This window comes from Dicentrarchus labrax, unplaced genomic scaffold (genome assembly GCF_905237075.1).
Source record: "Dicentrarchus labrax unplaced genomic scaffold, dlabrax2021, whole genome shotgun sequence".
NCBI lineage: Eukaryota > Metazoa > Chordata > Actinopteri > Moronidae > Dicentrarchus > Dicentrarchus labrax.
Window position 1 is genome coordinate 2,741,696 of NW_026136718.1, and position 17,380 is coordinate 2,759,075.

A 17,380-nucleotide genomic window follows, 5' to 3' on the forward strand; every position below is an offset into this window, starting at 1 on the left:
TTTGTCGGTGGCTGACTTATTTCCATTGTTGTCAGTGGTGTTTTTTTACACTCAGGATGTGACAGGCATTCAATGTTTTATTATTTATTATGTTTAGGAATAGAAAGCGTGCACAATCTTAAAAGAAAGCATTGCTTAAATTTTTATAAAGGGTGTGGGAATGTGTGTTGACATATTTTTCTAGTAACAGAAGATAAGGTGAGTCTCTGAATGGTCACGCTATTAACATGGGAACACACCTGATCCTTGAGGTTTTTACGCCTGCAACACCTGTACAGTATATAAAGAGCTGCACGAAGTGTAGTATCACCATGCAGCAAAACTCATCTACAGCATTTACCTGTTCATCATGATGAAGCTGATCCTTTCTCTGACTCTCATCTGGGCGCTCTCCAGCACAGGTAACTCCACTTCTGTGGAGAGGACATTTGGAGAAACTCAAGAAATCTTATACCAAAACTATTTTAAGAAAGGATTTTAATATATAATATAAGCAGACAAAAACCTTCTAAAACATAAGTAAAGAACATTAATACATTTCATAAATTATAATACTTAGTAGGGATATATAATGATACACTTACTCAACTCACAATTCAATACAATTTACGATACTGGATTCAGATAGGATTTGCTTACAAATTTTTCATGAAATGGGATTGAAGACTATTTAAAAATAATAATATACTTGAGCATTGTGGAGGAAGCGTGCAAATATGTATGTCTGCTGCATTTTAGACACATTACAACCCTTGTGTTTTTTGCAATGCTTTTCCAACAATAACTTCCAACCTTTATAGACCACAAAAACCCTGTAACCCTGACCACCTCAGACATTTGATTTGACATCTGATGTGAGATAATTTTATCAACTGTTTGTCTCTCCTCTGCAGCTGGAGCACTTCAGTGTCAAACTTGCATAGATGAGCTGTGTTCAAGACTGGTATCATTTAAATGTTTCACAGCGACAGAGTTGTGTCTATCAGTTTCCATTCAAGGTAGTCATTTCATCTATTGCTTTTCAGTGAAATACATTTCCTGCAAAGTTATGTGTTCTCTTCATCAACATTAACAACAACATTAACTGTATTTTGATTTTGTAGCCACTTTATTTGGAAACGCAGTCCAGCAAATCTTGAAGGCTTGTGCACCGCCCTCCCTGTGTCCGGCCACAGGCTCTCAAAATATTTCAGCCAGCTTAGGTTTTGTGAATGGAGTTGCATCTGTTCAGTGCTGCAACACGGATAACTGCAACAACGAAACAACTCCAGCTTGTAAGTACACACTACACAAGTGACTCATTTAAGATGAGAAGAGAAGAACACTGCCATATTTTGACATGATCTTTTTTCAATTTTAAACTTTATTGTTTTCACTTCCTCAAATTAATGATGTTGTTCTTTTCTGTTTCAGTCCCAGTGGCACAGACAACTAACAACATGGTGTGTTACACTTGTAACCCCGGCACCTCTCAATGCACCACCCCAGTAGTATGTAAGGGAGAGGAGGACCGCTGCTTTCAAGCAAGTGGTGAGTCTTTATTTGAATAAAGTTTGTCTTCAAATAAGTTTTACTTCCTCAAAGTGTTTTAAACAAATTCCTAGGAAATGGAGGAAAGTAATGAAGTACAATTACTCAAGTACTAAACTTGAGCACAATTATGAAGTACATTCACTTACATTACATGTTACTTTATACTTTTAAAGGCCTGTATACACAATTGAGGCCTTTAAACGCCAGGGGCAAGACAAATAAACATTAAACTTGAACCCTTCTTGTAATGGAGTATTTGTACATTGTGGTATTGCTACTTTTACTCAAAGGACCAGTGTGTAGGATTTAGTGGCATCTAGCGGTGAAATTGCAGATTGCAACCAACTGAATAAACACTCGCCATCCAAGCGTGAAGGAGAAACTAAGGCGACTACAAAACATGAAAAGCCCTTTCTGTAGCCAGTGTTTGTCTCTCTGTCCTCTCTTTACCACCCACCCCCTCTACTTATTGCTTGACAAAAACCCCCAGAAAATGTAGTTTGTGTAGTAAAACAGTGATTTTTTATCTACAGTGATAAATGGGTCCAGCACTTCTCCAGTCTTTGGCTGTGCATCTTCAAACCTGTGTACAGCTGCTGCCAGCCTGGGTAACCTACCTTTTGTACAAGGTATTGGTGACTTCACCAGCAGTGGACCATCCTGTTGTAACACCTCATTGTGTAATACTGTTACAACAACAACAACAAGCGACGCCTGCCGTATCAGACTGGCTATGATCCTTCTGATGCTCGGACTCCTTATCTTAACCCTCTTTTAGAACACCGACAAAATGGAGGAAGCACCTTTGAAGCCAGCAGAATGAGTTCTTTTGAAGCCTGTAGTTGGGTTTATTGCTCACTGACATCTTTAGCTGGGAGTTACAGGGGCTAGAAAAATCACATTTAGGGAAAAGGGGGTTTTTGGGTGAATCTTAAGTGGGATAATTAAGCAGCAATGCAGTAGACTTTTTTCACAGCAGTCATTTTGACATGAAATAGTAGGGTAAACACAGGTGTTACCAATGATACTAATTAAGGTTCTGTTCAGATTAAACAGAGTCAGGTTGCTGCTATTGTGCATGTTGTCACTGGAAAGGTTCTGCTGCACTAAATGGAACCTTAATTAGTATCAATGGCAACACACGTGTTTACCCTACTATTTCATGTAAAAATGGCTGCTGTGAAAAATGTCTATTGTCAGGCACTAAGATGCATGAACTTTTTCACAGCTTTAATTTGATTTGATTTTTCTTACTGTGTGTATTTTAACTGGATTCAATGTTTTTTTGCAAATTGTACAAATATAATACACTTTAAAAAAATTTGTTGGACCTTTTGTTCTCTGGTGACTTTAATGTAGTATCTCAATAGTTGTTGGGGTGAAATTGCAGATTGCAAGCAGCTGAATAATCCCTTACATTCCAAGCATGTAGGAGAAAATAATAAATCTATCTAGTGCCAGTGTTTTGTTTGTGGAAACATACAAGAGGACCCGCTCCCTCTGTAGATAAAAACGTCTCATTCTAAGGTAACAAAAATGCATAAAGCAACATTCTCTTAACTAATATTTTCTCATATATAAGAGAAAGTATAAGAGAAAAATGCTATTAGCAACGTTAATGCCCTTTTAGACACTATCAAAGGCTATTCATATCATCATTTACGGAGTGTACAGGTGGTTTCCAGTTTCACAACATTCCAGCATAATGAAAAACGAAAGCACATGCGAAGTAGGTGACATGATCAATGGCTTTTGTATCAAGAAAAATCTTGTCTTATCTTTTTTCTTTTGTCATGAGTTCACTGATGCATCGAATACAACAACAAAGATATGAATTAAACATTTGCTGGTGTGTACTGTTGCTGTCTCTGCCTTTGCATTTATCTTACTCTTTCCTGGTGGACTTTGGTCTTTTTTTTAAAACTAAATTCCTGTTGATTCTGATTCTTAGAGCCGTTTGGACCCCCCCCATAATGATGCTGTATCCTACTGACAGATCAGCAGCAATGGTTGAATGTTGGAAAACAAAACATGGTACAGATGCAACAGATGTGGTCCTGGTCTCCAAGGTTTCTGAAAAATGTATTAGATTATGTAAGAATCATCAAAGGTCACCCAAATTATATCATATAATAATCCAAAAATGAAGTTAAAGAAGAAAACCTCACTTTCCAATTCTGATTATCTGTATCATACTTTGGCTGATGAAATGCATTTGTTTTGTTTTATTGAAAACACTGACTTTTATCAAGATATAGTTAGGCATTCAATGTCTGACATTAAGATATGTTAATAACTACAGAACTAGATGATTGAATCACATGAACTAAAAATCTATACAACATTTTCAGAGAGCACAGCACGGAAAAAAGTATCAAAGAGAATGAAAAGAGAAATCTTTCTCACTTCAATGTATCAATTATTTGTATTTGATAATAATAACAATTGATAAATTAAAACTTGTGTGGGAAGGTGTTTTCCAGTTGACAAAAGATGATGCATATGACAGTCACACTGTAAAAATGGGAACACATCCAATCCCAGAGTTTTTTTCCGCATACATCTGTCAGAAATGTTTTCAAAACTAAGAATGTCTAAATAAATAGTCACACAGTAAAAATGGGAACACACCCAATCCCTGAGGCTTTTACACAGGCATCTGTCATAAATGTGTTCAACACCTGTTCAGTATACACTGTGTGCACAATTATTAGGCAAGTGAGTATTTTGGCCATATCATAATTTTCTATGCATATTTTCCAACTTCAAGCTGTATAAACTTGAGTGCTTATTGGATTTAAGCATACCAGGTGATGTGTATTTGCGTAATGAGTGAGGGTGTGGCCTAAGGAGATCAACACTATATATCAAGGTGTGCATAATTATTAGACAACTTCTCTTCCTCAGGCAAAATGGGCCAAAAAAGAGATTTAACGGACACTGAAAACTCTCTCAGAAATTGTAAAAAGTCTTTCAGAGGGATGCAGCACTCTTGAAATTGCTAAGATATTGGGGCGTGACCACAGAACCATCAAACGTTTTGTTGCAAATAGCCAACAGGGTCACAAGAAACGTATTGAGAAAAAAAGACGCAAATCAACTGCCAAAGATTTGAGAAGAATCAAACGTGAAGCTACCAGGAACCCATTATCCTCCAGTGCTGCCATATTCCAGAACTGCAACCTACCCGGAGTGCCCAGAAGTACAAGGTGTTCAGTGCTTAGAGACATGGCCAAGGTAAGGAAGGCTGAAACCCGACCACCACTGAACAAAACACATAAGTTGAAACATCAAGACTGGGCCAAGAAATATCTGAAGACAGATTTTTCAAAGGTTTTATGGACTGATGAGATGAGAGTGACTCTTGATGGACCAGATGGATGGGCCCGTGTATTATTAAAGATGAGCTAGTTGGACCTTTTCGGGTTGAAGATGGCCTCAAAATCAAACCTACTTCCAGTTTTTAGAAGACACTTTCTTCAAGCAGTGGTACAGGAAAAAGTCTGCATCTTTCAAGAAGACCATGATTTTTATGCAGGACAATGCTCCATCGCATGCATCTAAGTGCTCCACTGCATGGCTAGCCAGTAAAGGCCTTAAGGATGAAAAAATAATGACATGGCCCCCTTCCTCACCTGACCTAAACCCTATTGAGAACCTGTGAGCCCTGCTTAAACGGGAGGTTTACAGTGAAGGAAGACAGTACACCTCTCTGAACAGTGTCTGGGAGGCTGTGGCTGCTGCTGCACAAAAAGTTGATCGTCAACAGATCAATAAACTAACAGACTCCATGAATGGGAGGCTTGTGACAGTTACAGATCACTGATTTTATTTTTTTTTGACATGACAGAAATGTTTATTTGTAAATTTTGAGTTGTTTTATTATTCTCACTTTAAAAGATGAAAATAAACAAGTACGATGGGAAAATGTTCGTTTTTTCATTTAGTTGCATAAAAATTTCTGCACACTAATAGTTGCCTAATAACTGTGCATATATATATATATATATTGAGCATAGCGTTAGTTCAGGCAGGGCACAAAGTCAGGCTTAGCTTTCAGTTACAGCTATATCATACGAGCACAGCTAGTCATAAACATACATCAGCTGATTCCTCTAAGCTTCCCATTGGATACCATACACAGTCAGCTGACAGCTCACCTGATTTCCTCAAGCATCCAATTGGCAAACATCATGCATGGCGCCTTATTTAAGCTGCTTTAGCCTGCCTGCCTATCTCTGCTGCTCCCTCTACAAGCCTTTTGCACCCACCTCCACCCCAGCTCCTCCTTTTTATGTTGTTTCTAATTAATCAATGTAATTTTCTGATTGCCATTGATGCTGCTCTGTTCTGTACCCTGGGGTCTCTGCTGCCGCTCTCCTTGTCTTAAACTTTTCCATGTATGCACATGGAAGGGCAGGGAGGTGTGCTCTCCCTGCCTTAAGGTTTTCCACGTAGGCACGCGGAAGGACAAGGAGGTCCCAGAACAGAGCCATACCGCCAAATGTAATTCTGCTTGGAATATAAGATATTTTGACAAAAGTGGTCCTGACTGTATGTATGTATGTATGTGTATATATATATATATATATATATATATATATATATATATATATATTCTCTTAAGAAAGACAAAACCTCACTTTTACTTTCTCAAACATTCAGGTTTAGGTTCATTAACATTTTGGATTGACCGAGAGCACTGTAGTTGTTCAATAATAAAATTAATCCTCAAAAATACAACTTGCCTAATAATTGTGCACACAGTGTATAAAGTGCTGCAGCACTGATAAAGTGTAGTATCACCATCGAGAAAAACTAATCTACACTATTTACCTGTTCATCATGATGAAGCTGATCCTTTCTCTGAATCTGATCTCCAGCACAGGTAACCCCATTTATTCTTACTTTACAGTTTCTGCTGTTACTAGAGAGCACTATTTAAAGAAGTTTCTCATTTTACCATAACTGATTTTAGAAAGGAATTTAAATCTGACACGAAATATCATCAGATGATTTATTTTAATTAAACAAAACAAGATTCATATATTGTAGATAAGACTCAAATTCAAAATACAGCAGAAAGGGTAGAAAGCAGATAAAGACAATTTATTAGAACGATATAGTGCATATGAGATATTTTTACAACCTTTGTGATCCTTTTGTATAACAATAATAATAATAAGAGTTTTCCGCTTTTACAAACCACCAAAACACCTTAGACATTTCATATGACTTTTGACCTGTGATCATCATTCACTGATTATTTTTCTTCCCTTTATAGCTGGCACTTGTGTGTCAAACTTGCAAAAATCAGGAGTGTTCAAGCACGGCACCACTAACGTGTTCCTCAGAGACAATGTGTATAACAGCTTCCATTCGAGGTAGGTATTTCTTTATGTCATCTATTAACTTTCAGTGAAATACATGTACTGTAAAGTTATGTGTTCTTGCCGTCAACATTAACAAATTGCACTTAAATTTTGTAGCTACTTCAGCTGGAACCCCAGGCCAGCAAATCTTCAAGGCTTGTGCATCGTCCTCCCTGTGTCCAGCCGCAGGCTCTCAGACATATTCAGCCAACTTGGGAGCTGCGAGTGCACTTGCATCTGCGACATGCTGCAACACAGATAACTGCAACTCAGCTACTCTACCATGTAAGTATATGGATAAGTCAATATAAAAGAATAAAGATATATTACTATGGATAAGTAATATAACTTTAAATGTTTTTTACTTCTCAAATTAATGATGTTGTTCTTTCATGTTTCAGTCCCTGCTACTCCAGCAGATAACAGCCTACAGTGTTTCTCTTGTGACCCCGCCACCTCTCAATGCACCAGCCTATTACAATGTAAGGGATTGGAGGACCGCTGCTTTCAAGCGACTGGTGAGTCTTTATTTTTTATTTTAAAGTTTGACTTTGTATCTGTTTTACTTCAAAGTATTTCAAATACAGTACTATACGTGAGATCTGGAAAATAAACGGGTAGACTTTACTTTTATTATTTAAAATTCTCAAGTACTTCTTTCATGGAAGACTTGCATTTGTAAGTATTTTTACGCTGTGGTATTGCTTACAAACAACAGCAATTTAGTTGGTCGAATAAAACAGTGATTTTTCTTACAGTGGGGTCCAGCAGTTCTCCAGCTTTTGGCTGTGCATCTGCAAACCTGTGAGCAGCTGCTACCAGCCTGGGTAGCCTACCTTTCATGGAAAATGTTGGTCACATTAGCAGCGGACCTTCTTGTTGTGGGACCAGTTTCTGTAATACTGTCACAGCCCCAACGCCAACAACTGCTGCCCCAACAACAACTTGTTCAGCACCAACAACAACAACTGTTGCAACAACAACCACTGCCACCCCAACAACAATTGCAGCCCCAACAACAACTGCAGCCCCAACAACGACTGCTGCCCCAACAACGACTGTTGCCCCAACAACAACAACGACTGTTGCCCCAACAACAACAACGACTGCTGCCCCAACAACAACAACAACTGCAGCCCCAACAACGACTGCAGCCCCAACAACAACAACAACTGCAGCCCCAACAACGACTGCTGCCCCAACAACAACTGCTGCCGCAACAACAACTGCTGCCCCAATAACAACTGCTGCCCTAACTACAACGACTGCAGCACCAACAACAACCGCCACACCGACAACAACAACTGCAGCCCCAACAACCACTGTTTCCTGAACAACCCCAACTGCCACACCACCAACAACAACAACTGCCACACCAACAACAACAACTGCGGCCCCAACAACCACAACAACAACAGCAACTGCTGCCCCAACAACTACAACTGCCACCCCAACAATAACCACAACAACAACAACTGCTACCCCAACAACAACAACTGCTACCCCAACAACAACAACTGCCACCCCAATAAAAACAACTGCCACCCCAATAAAAACTGCCACCCCAACAACAACAACAATAACCGCCGCACAAACAACTACCGCTGCCCAGACAACAACAACTTCTTCCCCAACAACAACAACCGCCGCCGCCAAGACTACTATAACAACCAGCGCCCCAGCAACCCCAACTTCCACAACCACTGCTGCCCTTACAACTGCAAATACAACCTCCATCCCAGCAACTCAATCAGCCACAATTACAATCAGACTGGGTATGAGTCATCTGCAGCTCGGACTCTTTATTTCCTTTATCCTCTGTTAAGAAAAATATTGGATAACATACCTTTAAAGCTACCATAAGGACTCTGAAATGACCCTTTGAAGCCTGGACTTGGGTTTACTGCCCATTGCCATCTTTAGTTAGCAGTTACCGGGGCTAAAAAAGACCAAAATGTAGGAAAAGAGGGGATGGAGTCTGGGTGTAGCTGAGGTGGGACAAGTTTGCAGCAATTGAACACACAATTGAACGTTTTTGTCCACTATGATCGGGAAAACAATGTCACATTGTACATTGTATAAGGGATAAATCACAATTAACCTTGTGTTGAATAATAAAGGGATTGTATTCAAGGCTGGATTACTGCAACTCTTTATTATCAGGTTGCCCCAATAAGTCCATTAAAACGCTCCAATTAATTCAGAACGCTGCAGCACGAGTACTGACAGGAACTAGAAAAAGAGATCACATCTCTCCTGTACTAGCTACTCTGCATTGGCTCCCTGTAAAATGTAGAATTGAATTTAAAATCCTCCTCCTCACCTATAAAGCTCTTCATGGTCAGGCCCCTTCATATCTTAAAGAGCTCATAGTACCCTATTACCCCACTAGAACACTACGTTCTCTGAATGCTGGGCTACTTGTGGTTCCTATAGTCTCTAAAAGTAGAACAGGAGCCAGAGCCTTCAGTTACCAAGCTCCTCTCCTGTGGAACCAGCTTCCAGTTGTGGTTCGGGAGGCAGACACCCTCACCACATTCAAGAGTAGGCTTAAGACATTCCTCTTTGATAAAGCTTATAGTTAGGGCTGGATCAGGTGAGTCCTGAACCATCCCTTAGTTATGCTGCTATAGGCCTAGACTATCGGGGAATTTTCCATGGTGCACTGAGCTCCTCTCTTCCTCTCTCTTTATGCACTCATTCATGTCCCATTAATGCATGTTACTAACTCCACTTCTTCCCCGGAGTTCTTGTGCTTTCTCGTCTCGAAGGTTCTCATGGATCCTGGTGGAGCCTCCTGTCATGGTCCTGCTTGACTGCCATTGCCAATACTGTTGTTGCTGTGCACCTGTCTGTCTGTCTGTCTGTCTGTCTGTCTGTCTGTCTGTCTGTCTGTCTGTCTGTCTCTCTCTCTCTCTCTCTCTCTCTCTCTCTCTCTCTCTCTCTCTCTCTCTCTCTCTCTCTCTCTCTCTCTCACCCCAACTGGTCGAGACAGACGACCACCCACCTAGAGCCGGAGGATCTGTCCTAGGTTTCTGCCTTTTAACAGGCAGTTTTTCCTTGCCCTTGTCGCCAAGTGCTTGCTCATGGTGGTACTGTTGGGTCTCTGTAATTAATGTTAAAGAGTTCGGTCTAGACCTGCTCTATTTGAAAAGTGTCCTGAGATAACTTCTGTTATGAATTGGCGCTATACAAATAAAATTGAATTGAATTGAATTGAATAGTGGGAAAATGCATTCAGGGATAAGGTTTTGTCATGTATTCACACTCTGGTTGTCTCACACTAGTTAGAAAAAGGGTTATTCAGTGTGCCATGAGCTAAGCACATTCCAAAGACCAAGGCTGTCTTGGGTAGAGTAGGGCATCAGATATGTTATGACTACTGTTTATCAGATATTGGACATCACCAATAGACATTCTTTGGGAAAGAGGCATATAATGGAGGGATTTTCTTTGTTCGAGTCAGTATATTCTCGAGACAACTCGGTTTGCTTGTATCCTGTGTTGATGCAAATAAATCTTGCACATGGAGTGAAACTGTCAATTCTCTTTGATTTCTGTGAGTCTGTGTCACCATTCTGGGTACCTTCAGTGGGAGTTTGTGGTCTCTCACTATAGTCAGATAGCTAAAAGTTTAAGTCAGATAGACATCGATTGAGGTGCATTGAGACGAGAAAAATTAAACCACAACAAGACTTTGTCAGAGCTGCTGTTATCTAAAAATAAAGACCTCTCTCGCCTATCAGGACACATGACAATGTAAGGGCAGAGAGTTGAAGTTATTTTAACAACCTAAAAGATTCAGGGATTTTGACTTAAACATTTGGGGCTGGAGGCTCAGAAGCCACCCCCTGCCCTGCCTCTGCATAGGAAATGAAGGCGTAAACCCAAGATATAAAAGCAAAAAGTAAGGATATAAAATACCCTCACATTGAATTCATAAATATGTAGGGTAGTCTTTGGATCAAGCATGTACAAGTTCAATGTTATTGCATTTAGATAACATAAACTGTATGCACTGAATTATACACACATACAGTTTCTTCATCGTTTTTTCTGCATCCCCAGGCCTGCTGGTTTGTGTCCAAAAACAGTCAACACCCAATCTGACATTGCAGAGTTTTTTTGGCAGCAATTTCTTTGGCAGTTGATTGTGCACGCTCTTTCCATTCCCTAATTAAAACAAAAAAGCCGCCCCAACAACAACAACAACTGCCATACAAACAACAACAACTGAAGCCCCAACAACAACAACAACCGCTGCCACCCAGACTACTATCACAACCGGCGCCCCAACAACCCCAACTGCCACACCAACAACAACAACATCAACTGCCACCCCAACAACAACAACTGCCGCCGCCCCAACAACAACTGCTGCCCTTACAACTGCAATTACAACCTCCGTCCCAGCAACTCAATCAGCCACAATTACAACAACAAGCAGTTATCTAAAAATAAAGACCTCTCTCGCCTATCAGGACACATGACAATGGAAGGGCGGAGAGCTGAAGTTATTTTAACAACCTAAAAGATTCAGGGATCTTGAGAAAACATTCAGGGCTGGAGGCTCAGAAGACACCCCCTGCCTCTGCCTAGGAAATGAAGGAGTAAACCCAAGATATAAAAGCAAAAAGTCGATATAATCAACGTTATCATTGAATGGAGTGTACAGATGTGTTGCCAGTTTCATTTTACATTCTAGATTATGAAACACAAGGACATGTAAAAAGGTTACGTGATAACAAGGTGTGGGTAAGGGCATGCCAGACAGTTTCCTCATTGTCAGAACAAATTGTAACTCAATGATATAATTCATGCTTTTTGCGTCAAGGAAATTCCTGACTTCTTTCGTAATGGGTTCACTGATGCATAAAACAAAACAAGCCTGTTGGAGCCAGATTGAACATTTTTGAATTTAAAGAAATGAATGATTTCTGTATGAGGGATGTTGAGTTATTTGTTGATATTCTGATTTATGAAAAATAAGAAGTAATTTGATAATTTTGTCTACTAAGCGCCTAATTGTCTAATCTTAAGGACACTGAGATTGTTCACTTACCTGCTCCCTCTGGATTGTGCGTCACTAGGGCATCAACAGTTTTCCAACCACAGTGCTTTCCAGGAAATTAATTGAAAGTGTGTGTTGGATCCTTTTTTTGGAAAAGTCTATGGGAGTGTGCATATAAATAAATTAAATTTCAGTTACTTTCAAAAGACTATATCTCTCTGCATGCCTTATGAGGTGTGTGTGTCGGCAACTCCTCATCTAACTCAATTTTTAGTCACTATTTATTCACTCCCAATCACTGAGGTTTTTACACATGGATCTGCCATGAATGTACTCAACACCCCCTGTACACTACAAATGTGCCGTGGCGCTGATAAAGTGTAGTATCAACATCCAGCTTTGAGTGCACTTCCATCTGCAACACAGACAACTGCAACTCAGAAAGAAGAAATATATATTATGGCTCATATATATAATTTATAGTACCTGAGATCTGCATTATATGTATGCATTACATAATGTTTTTGGAGCAAAACATTTTGAAAGGCCCAGATTTGGGGCTGTTGAGATTGTGTATAGAGTGGCAGTAAGGATATAAAATACCCTCACATTCAATTAATAAATATGTAGGGTATGGATAAAGCATGTACAAATTCAATGTTATTGCATTTAGATAACATAAACTCTATGCACTGAATTATACACAAATACAGTTTCTTCTATATACGCACCTAAAACCTAAGGAGGTCAGTCCCTGTTACTCCAGCAGATAACAGCCTACAGTGTTTAACTTGTAACCCTGTCACCTCTCAATGCACCAGCCCATTACAATGTAAGGGACAGTGGTGAGTCTTTATCTTTACTTTAAAGATTGATTCCAAACATGTTTTACTTATTTATTGTATTTCAAATACATTCCTACATGTGAGACCTGGAAAATCAACGAGTGGAGGAAAGTAATGAAGTACATATACTCAACTTATGTACAATTTTGTGGTGCTTTTACTTCTGCTCCACTACATTTCAGAGGTAAATATTTTACATTTTACTACATATATATAATGATAAAAAAAGTCTGAAAGAGACCATTCTGCATAATTCTGAAAGTAACTTTTGACATTTTAAGGATATTTTTCTCAGAATACTCAAGTACTTCTTTCATGGAAGACTTGTGTATTTGTAAGAGTGTTTTTAAACTGTGGTATTGGTTCATCAAGTAAAATAGTGATTCTTCTCATAGTGACACATGGGTCCACAACATCTCCAGTCTTTAGCTGTGCATCTGCAAACCTGTGTGCAGCTGCTGCCAGTCTGGGTAGCCTACCTTTCATGGAAAATGTTGGTACCATCAGCAGCGGACCTTCCTGTTGTGGGACCAGTTTATGTAATACTGTAACAACAATTGCAACACCGACAACAACAACTGCGGCCCCAACGACAACAACTGCAGCCCCAACAACGACTGCTGCAACTGCTTTAAATGTGGCAAGTAGAGGTGCATGTTACTTAAATGTAGAGTATGATTAAGTGCAAACAATTCATAAAGAACAAACTTGTCTGGCCATAAAAAGACCTGGCAGCAAGTTACATTAAAAATGTTAAAAAAGTTAAATACAAGAACATTTTGCAGGCTGGTAAGTGACTTTAAAGTAAATAACAGTGAACAAAGGAGGTGAATAGATTAGGTGTCTGCACCTCAATGTAACACAGACCATCTGTGGTACAGTGACAGCATGGCTTCCTGCTGTCTGGTGCTGTATTTTTGGACCCAGCAGCCTACACAAATATCTTAGTCCATCACCTGAGAATCTGTATCTCTCAATGAGATAGTCATCTCCAACGGCCAATGGGTCTGACCTGTCCCAGAAGACTCTTTCATGGCAAAATGCTCGTCTGAGGATTAGGGCTTCCTCATCCAGTACATCCTCCAAGAAAGGGCAAGCCATTATGAAGAGGAAACAGGTGAATGGGAGTTGGATGGATGGATGGATGGATGGATGGATGGATGGATGGATAGATAGATAGATAGATAGATAGATAGATAGATAGATAGATAGATAGATAGATAGATAGATAGATAGATAGATAGATAGATAGATAGATAGATAGATTTTTATTATTATTATTTGTCCCACAATGGGGAAATTCCAGTGTAACAGCAGCAAAGTGGATAGAGAGAAAACAGTATAAATAAACAGTAAGAGTAGGGAAATAAAAAAAAAACCACTATGTACTAAATATATATATAGACTTTTTTAGGTTTTTAAAATAACGTCAACTTTGTGTTTTTTCTCCTCAGTATCACAGAGTGGACCGGCACATCAATGAACAATGGGTTCGTTCTAACATTGTCATGAGGGGTGGTTGTCTTCTGTCATCTGCCTAACCCAGTTCTCCTTGTACCCCAGGAGCTAGATCAACTGCCTGCCTGATTGCTGTCAGCCTGCAACTTCATGCCATCTACACCAATCCACACTCACCCACCCATGCACCCGGTCTCCCTCCACCATTGCTCCCTGCTGCCCTTGTCAAATAAATTCCCTTTTATTATCACTACTTCTGTCTCTGAGTCTGCTTCTGGGTCCAATATCTGCTAAACATAACAGATACCTTATAACAATGCCCTACTAAAAGTTTGAAGCAGTTAAAATGGCTGCTTTGAGAAGCTACAACTTAAAAAGGTTTAATGTATCAATAACTATAATTTGGTTTGCACTGGTGCATGTTAATCCTGCTCGGCTCTAGGCCTGCTGCACCTATATTGGTGTCCATTTGGTTAGCTGCAAAGTCATCAGGTGGGGAACACCATTCATGGATGTTTGGCCCCTTTTGCCAGAACATCTCTTGGTTGGTGTGGCAGTGAACAGGGATGTCTCCCTGACAGCCCCCGTGGCTAACCTACATCAGGAATTACTAGCTCCCCCTGCCTTAACCCACCTTCTCAGCCAAAGCTTAAAGCTTGGCCTCTCCACCTGTTTGGATACCCTATTGGCTTTGCTCAGCCCTGTTCCTGTAGCCTTAGCACTGAAATAAATGCAAAAAAATACATTTAGATCCAAGGTGTTGATACATTTGTATATAAACAGATACTGTCTGCATGCAGAAGATTGCGGACTGAACGTTTGACGGATTTAATTGTATTATTTATGTTATATAGTATGATATGATATACAGATCCATAAACCTGTATACCATTGGATCTTTCAGGGTAGAGGTCCTTTTTGTCAAGTGTAGGCCTTTTAGTAGGTGTGTTCTTCAGCCTCCCACAAAGCCTCATGCTATACCTACACTCCACGATCAAGTCTCCGTACTTTGCCATCTTCCTTCAGTGGGCTGCCTCCATCCCCTCTTCTCATGGCACTGTCAGCTCAATCAGCAGCACTGATTTTTTGGCCACAGCCCACAGCACCCTGTCTGACCACAATGTGTTACTACATATTTCTCCTGGGAAATGAAGCTCAGGTCCACACCGATCCACCGTTGTGCCATCGTCTGAACCGGCTCTGTGTCAATACAATAATATGCCATACAATGGCTGTGCATAAAGCTCCTTCCAACTTGCTACATTTTACTTTTGATCAGTATTATTTTCATCTATATTACTGAAACATAATTGAATAGTCTGATTGGGTTGGATTTTTAAGAGCTAAGTAGTAAATTGTTTAACTGGACCAGGAGATTTTGACCATGGCCAGAGCTGTGCACACATGCTGGCTATCTGCTTCAGAATGTTCTGTTTTTGTTTTAATCTGTTTTCGACTTTATTGCTAAAACACATATTATCTATGACAGAAATAGTCTACTGTTATTGGAAAAGGAAGCGTGGGGTTTGGCTTAAAGAACAGTGGAACGGGCCCGGTTTTTGTGCTACACCACTGCATGAAACCAACTGTAGAAAAAACAAACTGTAAAACTGTAAGGTTTTGTATAGAAGTGCCTTAAAACATGTAACTGATTCATCATTCTTAGCCTTATGGATAAAACAAATGAGCCACAAAATGTTGTCGTCAGAACTGTTGTCATCAGAAAAGCTTTATTAGGCAGGTTATAATATGTACAGTACAGCAGATATCATCTAATTATGTAAAACTACTATATATAATATACTAACATATATTTGTGAGAACCAAGAAGAGAAAACAAAAAATGTAAATGATATGTATGTAAAGTATAATTATAAAATGTATATGTGCAATATGTGACAAACAAATACACTGTGATAAAATAAATATTTAAATTGTAGTATCATTAAAATAAATAAAACTACTAGAATACATATTTATTTGATGAATCAAACAAAAAAGGACAAATGTATATAAATAATGATAATACATGAAATATAATTGTATTGAGAATAATCTATTTGAATGCCTAATATGTGAGGAAATAATGCAGTGCATTTTCATAAATACTTAAATTACAGAACATTTATATTTTTATATGATATCATACGCCATTGCTGTCAATCAACCCTGATAGGCCAGAGAGATCTATATTTTAAGATATCTGTAGCTTTTACAAAGTCCCCTTATTATTCACCATATGGTTAATTGTGGTATATCCCTTATTAATTTCTTATTAAAATTAAATTGTTATCCAGACAATAGTGGACAAAAAAGTTCACTTCTGTGTCTATTACACTGGTGCCAGCTTGTCCCACCTCAGCTTCACCCAGACGTCACCCCCTCTTACCTTAGATTTGTTTTTTCTAGTCCCTATAACTTTCCCCATAAAAAAGCAATAGGAAGTAAACCCAAATTCAGGCTTCAAGAGGTCATTTCAGAATTCTTAGTGTAGCTTCAAAGGTACTTTACCAAAGGGGGAAGATAAGGATTCCGAGCAGCAGATGGATCATACCCAGTCTGATAGAGCAGGAACCACTGGTAGTTGTTGTAGTTGGTGCGTCAGTTGTTGGTGCGACAGTTGTCGGTGTGACAGTTGTCGGGGCGGCAGTTGTCGGTGCGACAGTTGTCGGGGCGGCGGTTGTCGGGGCGGCGGTTGTCGGGGCGACGGTTGTCGGGACGGTGGTTGTCCGTGCAACGGTTGTCGGGACGGCGGTTGTCGGGACGGCGGTTGTCGGGGCGAGAGTTGTCGGGGCGGCAGTTGTAGGTGCGGCAGTTGTCGGGGCGGCAGTTGTCGGGGCGACAGTTGTCGGGGGGCGGCAGTTGTAGGGGCAGCAGTTGTTGTTGGTGCAGCAGTTGTCGGGGCGGCAGTTGTCGGGGCGACAGTTGTAGGTGCGACACTTGTCGGTGCAACACTTGTCGGGGCGGCAGTTATAGGTGCGGCAGTTGTCGGGGCGGCAGTTGTGGGGGCGGCAGTTGTGGGGGCGGCAGTTGTTGTTGGGGCGGCAGTTGTTGTTGTCGGGGCTGCTGTTGTAGTTGGTGCGACAGTTGTCGGGGCGGCAGTTGTTGTTGGGGCGGCAGTTGTAGGTGCGACAGTTGTTGGGGTGGCAGTTGTTGTTGTT

General features: G+C 40.1%; 2 protein-coding genes across 2 annotated transcripts; both read left to right on the plus strand.

Moving 5' to 3' along the window:
* The first annotated feature begins 254 nt into the window (after positions 1-254).
* Positions 255-3,389, plus strand: LOC127349828 (phospholipase A2 inhibitor and Ly6/PLAUR domain-containing protein). Its single transcript, XM_051375789.1, has 5 exons — positions 255-401; positions 894-998; positions 1,104-1,274; positions 1,414-1,530; positions 2,067-3,389. Exons 1-5 carry the CDS (start codon positions 350-352, stop codon positions 2,309-2,311), a joined length of 690 nt encoding a protein of 229 aa, XP_051231749.1. The 5' UTR covers positions 255-349; the 3' UTR covers positions 2,312-3,389.
* A 1,372-nt stretch (positions 3,390-4,761) lies between these two features.
* Positions 4,762-14,302, plus strand: LOC127350633 (urokinase plasminogen activator surface receptor-like). The gene is made up of 6 exons (XM_051377447.1): positions 4,762-4,770; positions 6,818-6,917; positions 7,023-7,190; positions 7,307-7,423; positions 13,157-13,362; positions 14,216-14,302. The coding sequence occupies exons 1-6, from the start codon at positions 4,762-4,764 to the stop codon at positions 14,300-14,302; spliced, it is 687 nt and encodes a 228-aa protein (XP_051233407.1).
* Positions 14,303-17,380: the final 3,078 nt, after the last annotated feature.

What these genes read in the sequence shown, in the direction of transcription:
- LOC127350633 (XM_051377447.1), top strand. An exon ending in CAACTCAGCTACTCTACCAT is followed by an intron (nt 7,191 to 7,306) that starts GTAAGTATATGG and finishes TTCATGTTTCAG; the next exon opens with TCCCTGCTACTCCAGCAGAT. An exon ending in CGGCCCCAACGACAACAACT is followed by an intron (nt 13,363 to 14,215) that starts GCAGCCCCAACA and finishes TTTTCTCCTCAG; the next exon opens with TATCACAGAGTGGACCGGCA.
- LOC127349828 (XM_051375789.1), top strand. Translation starts at nt 350, where the DNA reads ATGATGAAGCTGATCCTTTCTCTGACTCTCATCTGGGCGCTCTCCAGC. An exon ending in TCTATCAGTTTCCATTCAAG is followed by an intron (nt 999 to 1,103) that starts GTAGTCATTTCA and finishes TTGATTTTGTAG; the next exon opens with CCACTTTATTTGGAAACGCA. An exon ending in CCGCTGCTTTCAAGCAAGTG is followed by an intron (nt 1,531 to 2,066) that starts GTGAGTCTTTAT and finishes TTTTATCTACAG; the next exon opens with TGATAAATGGGTCCAGCACT.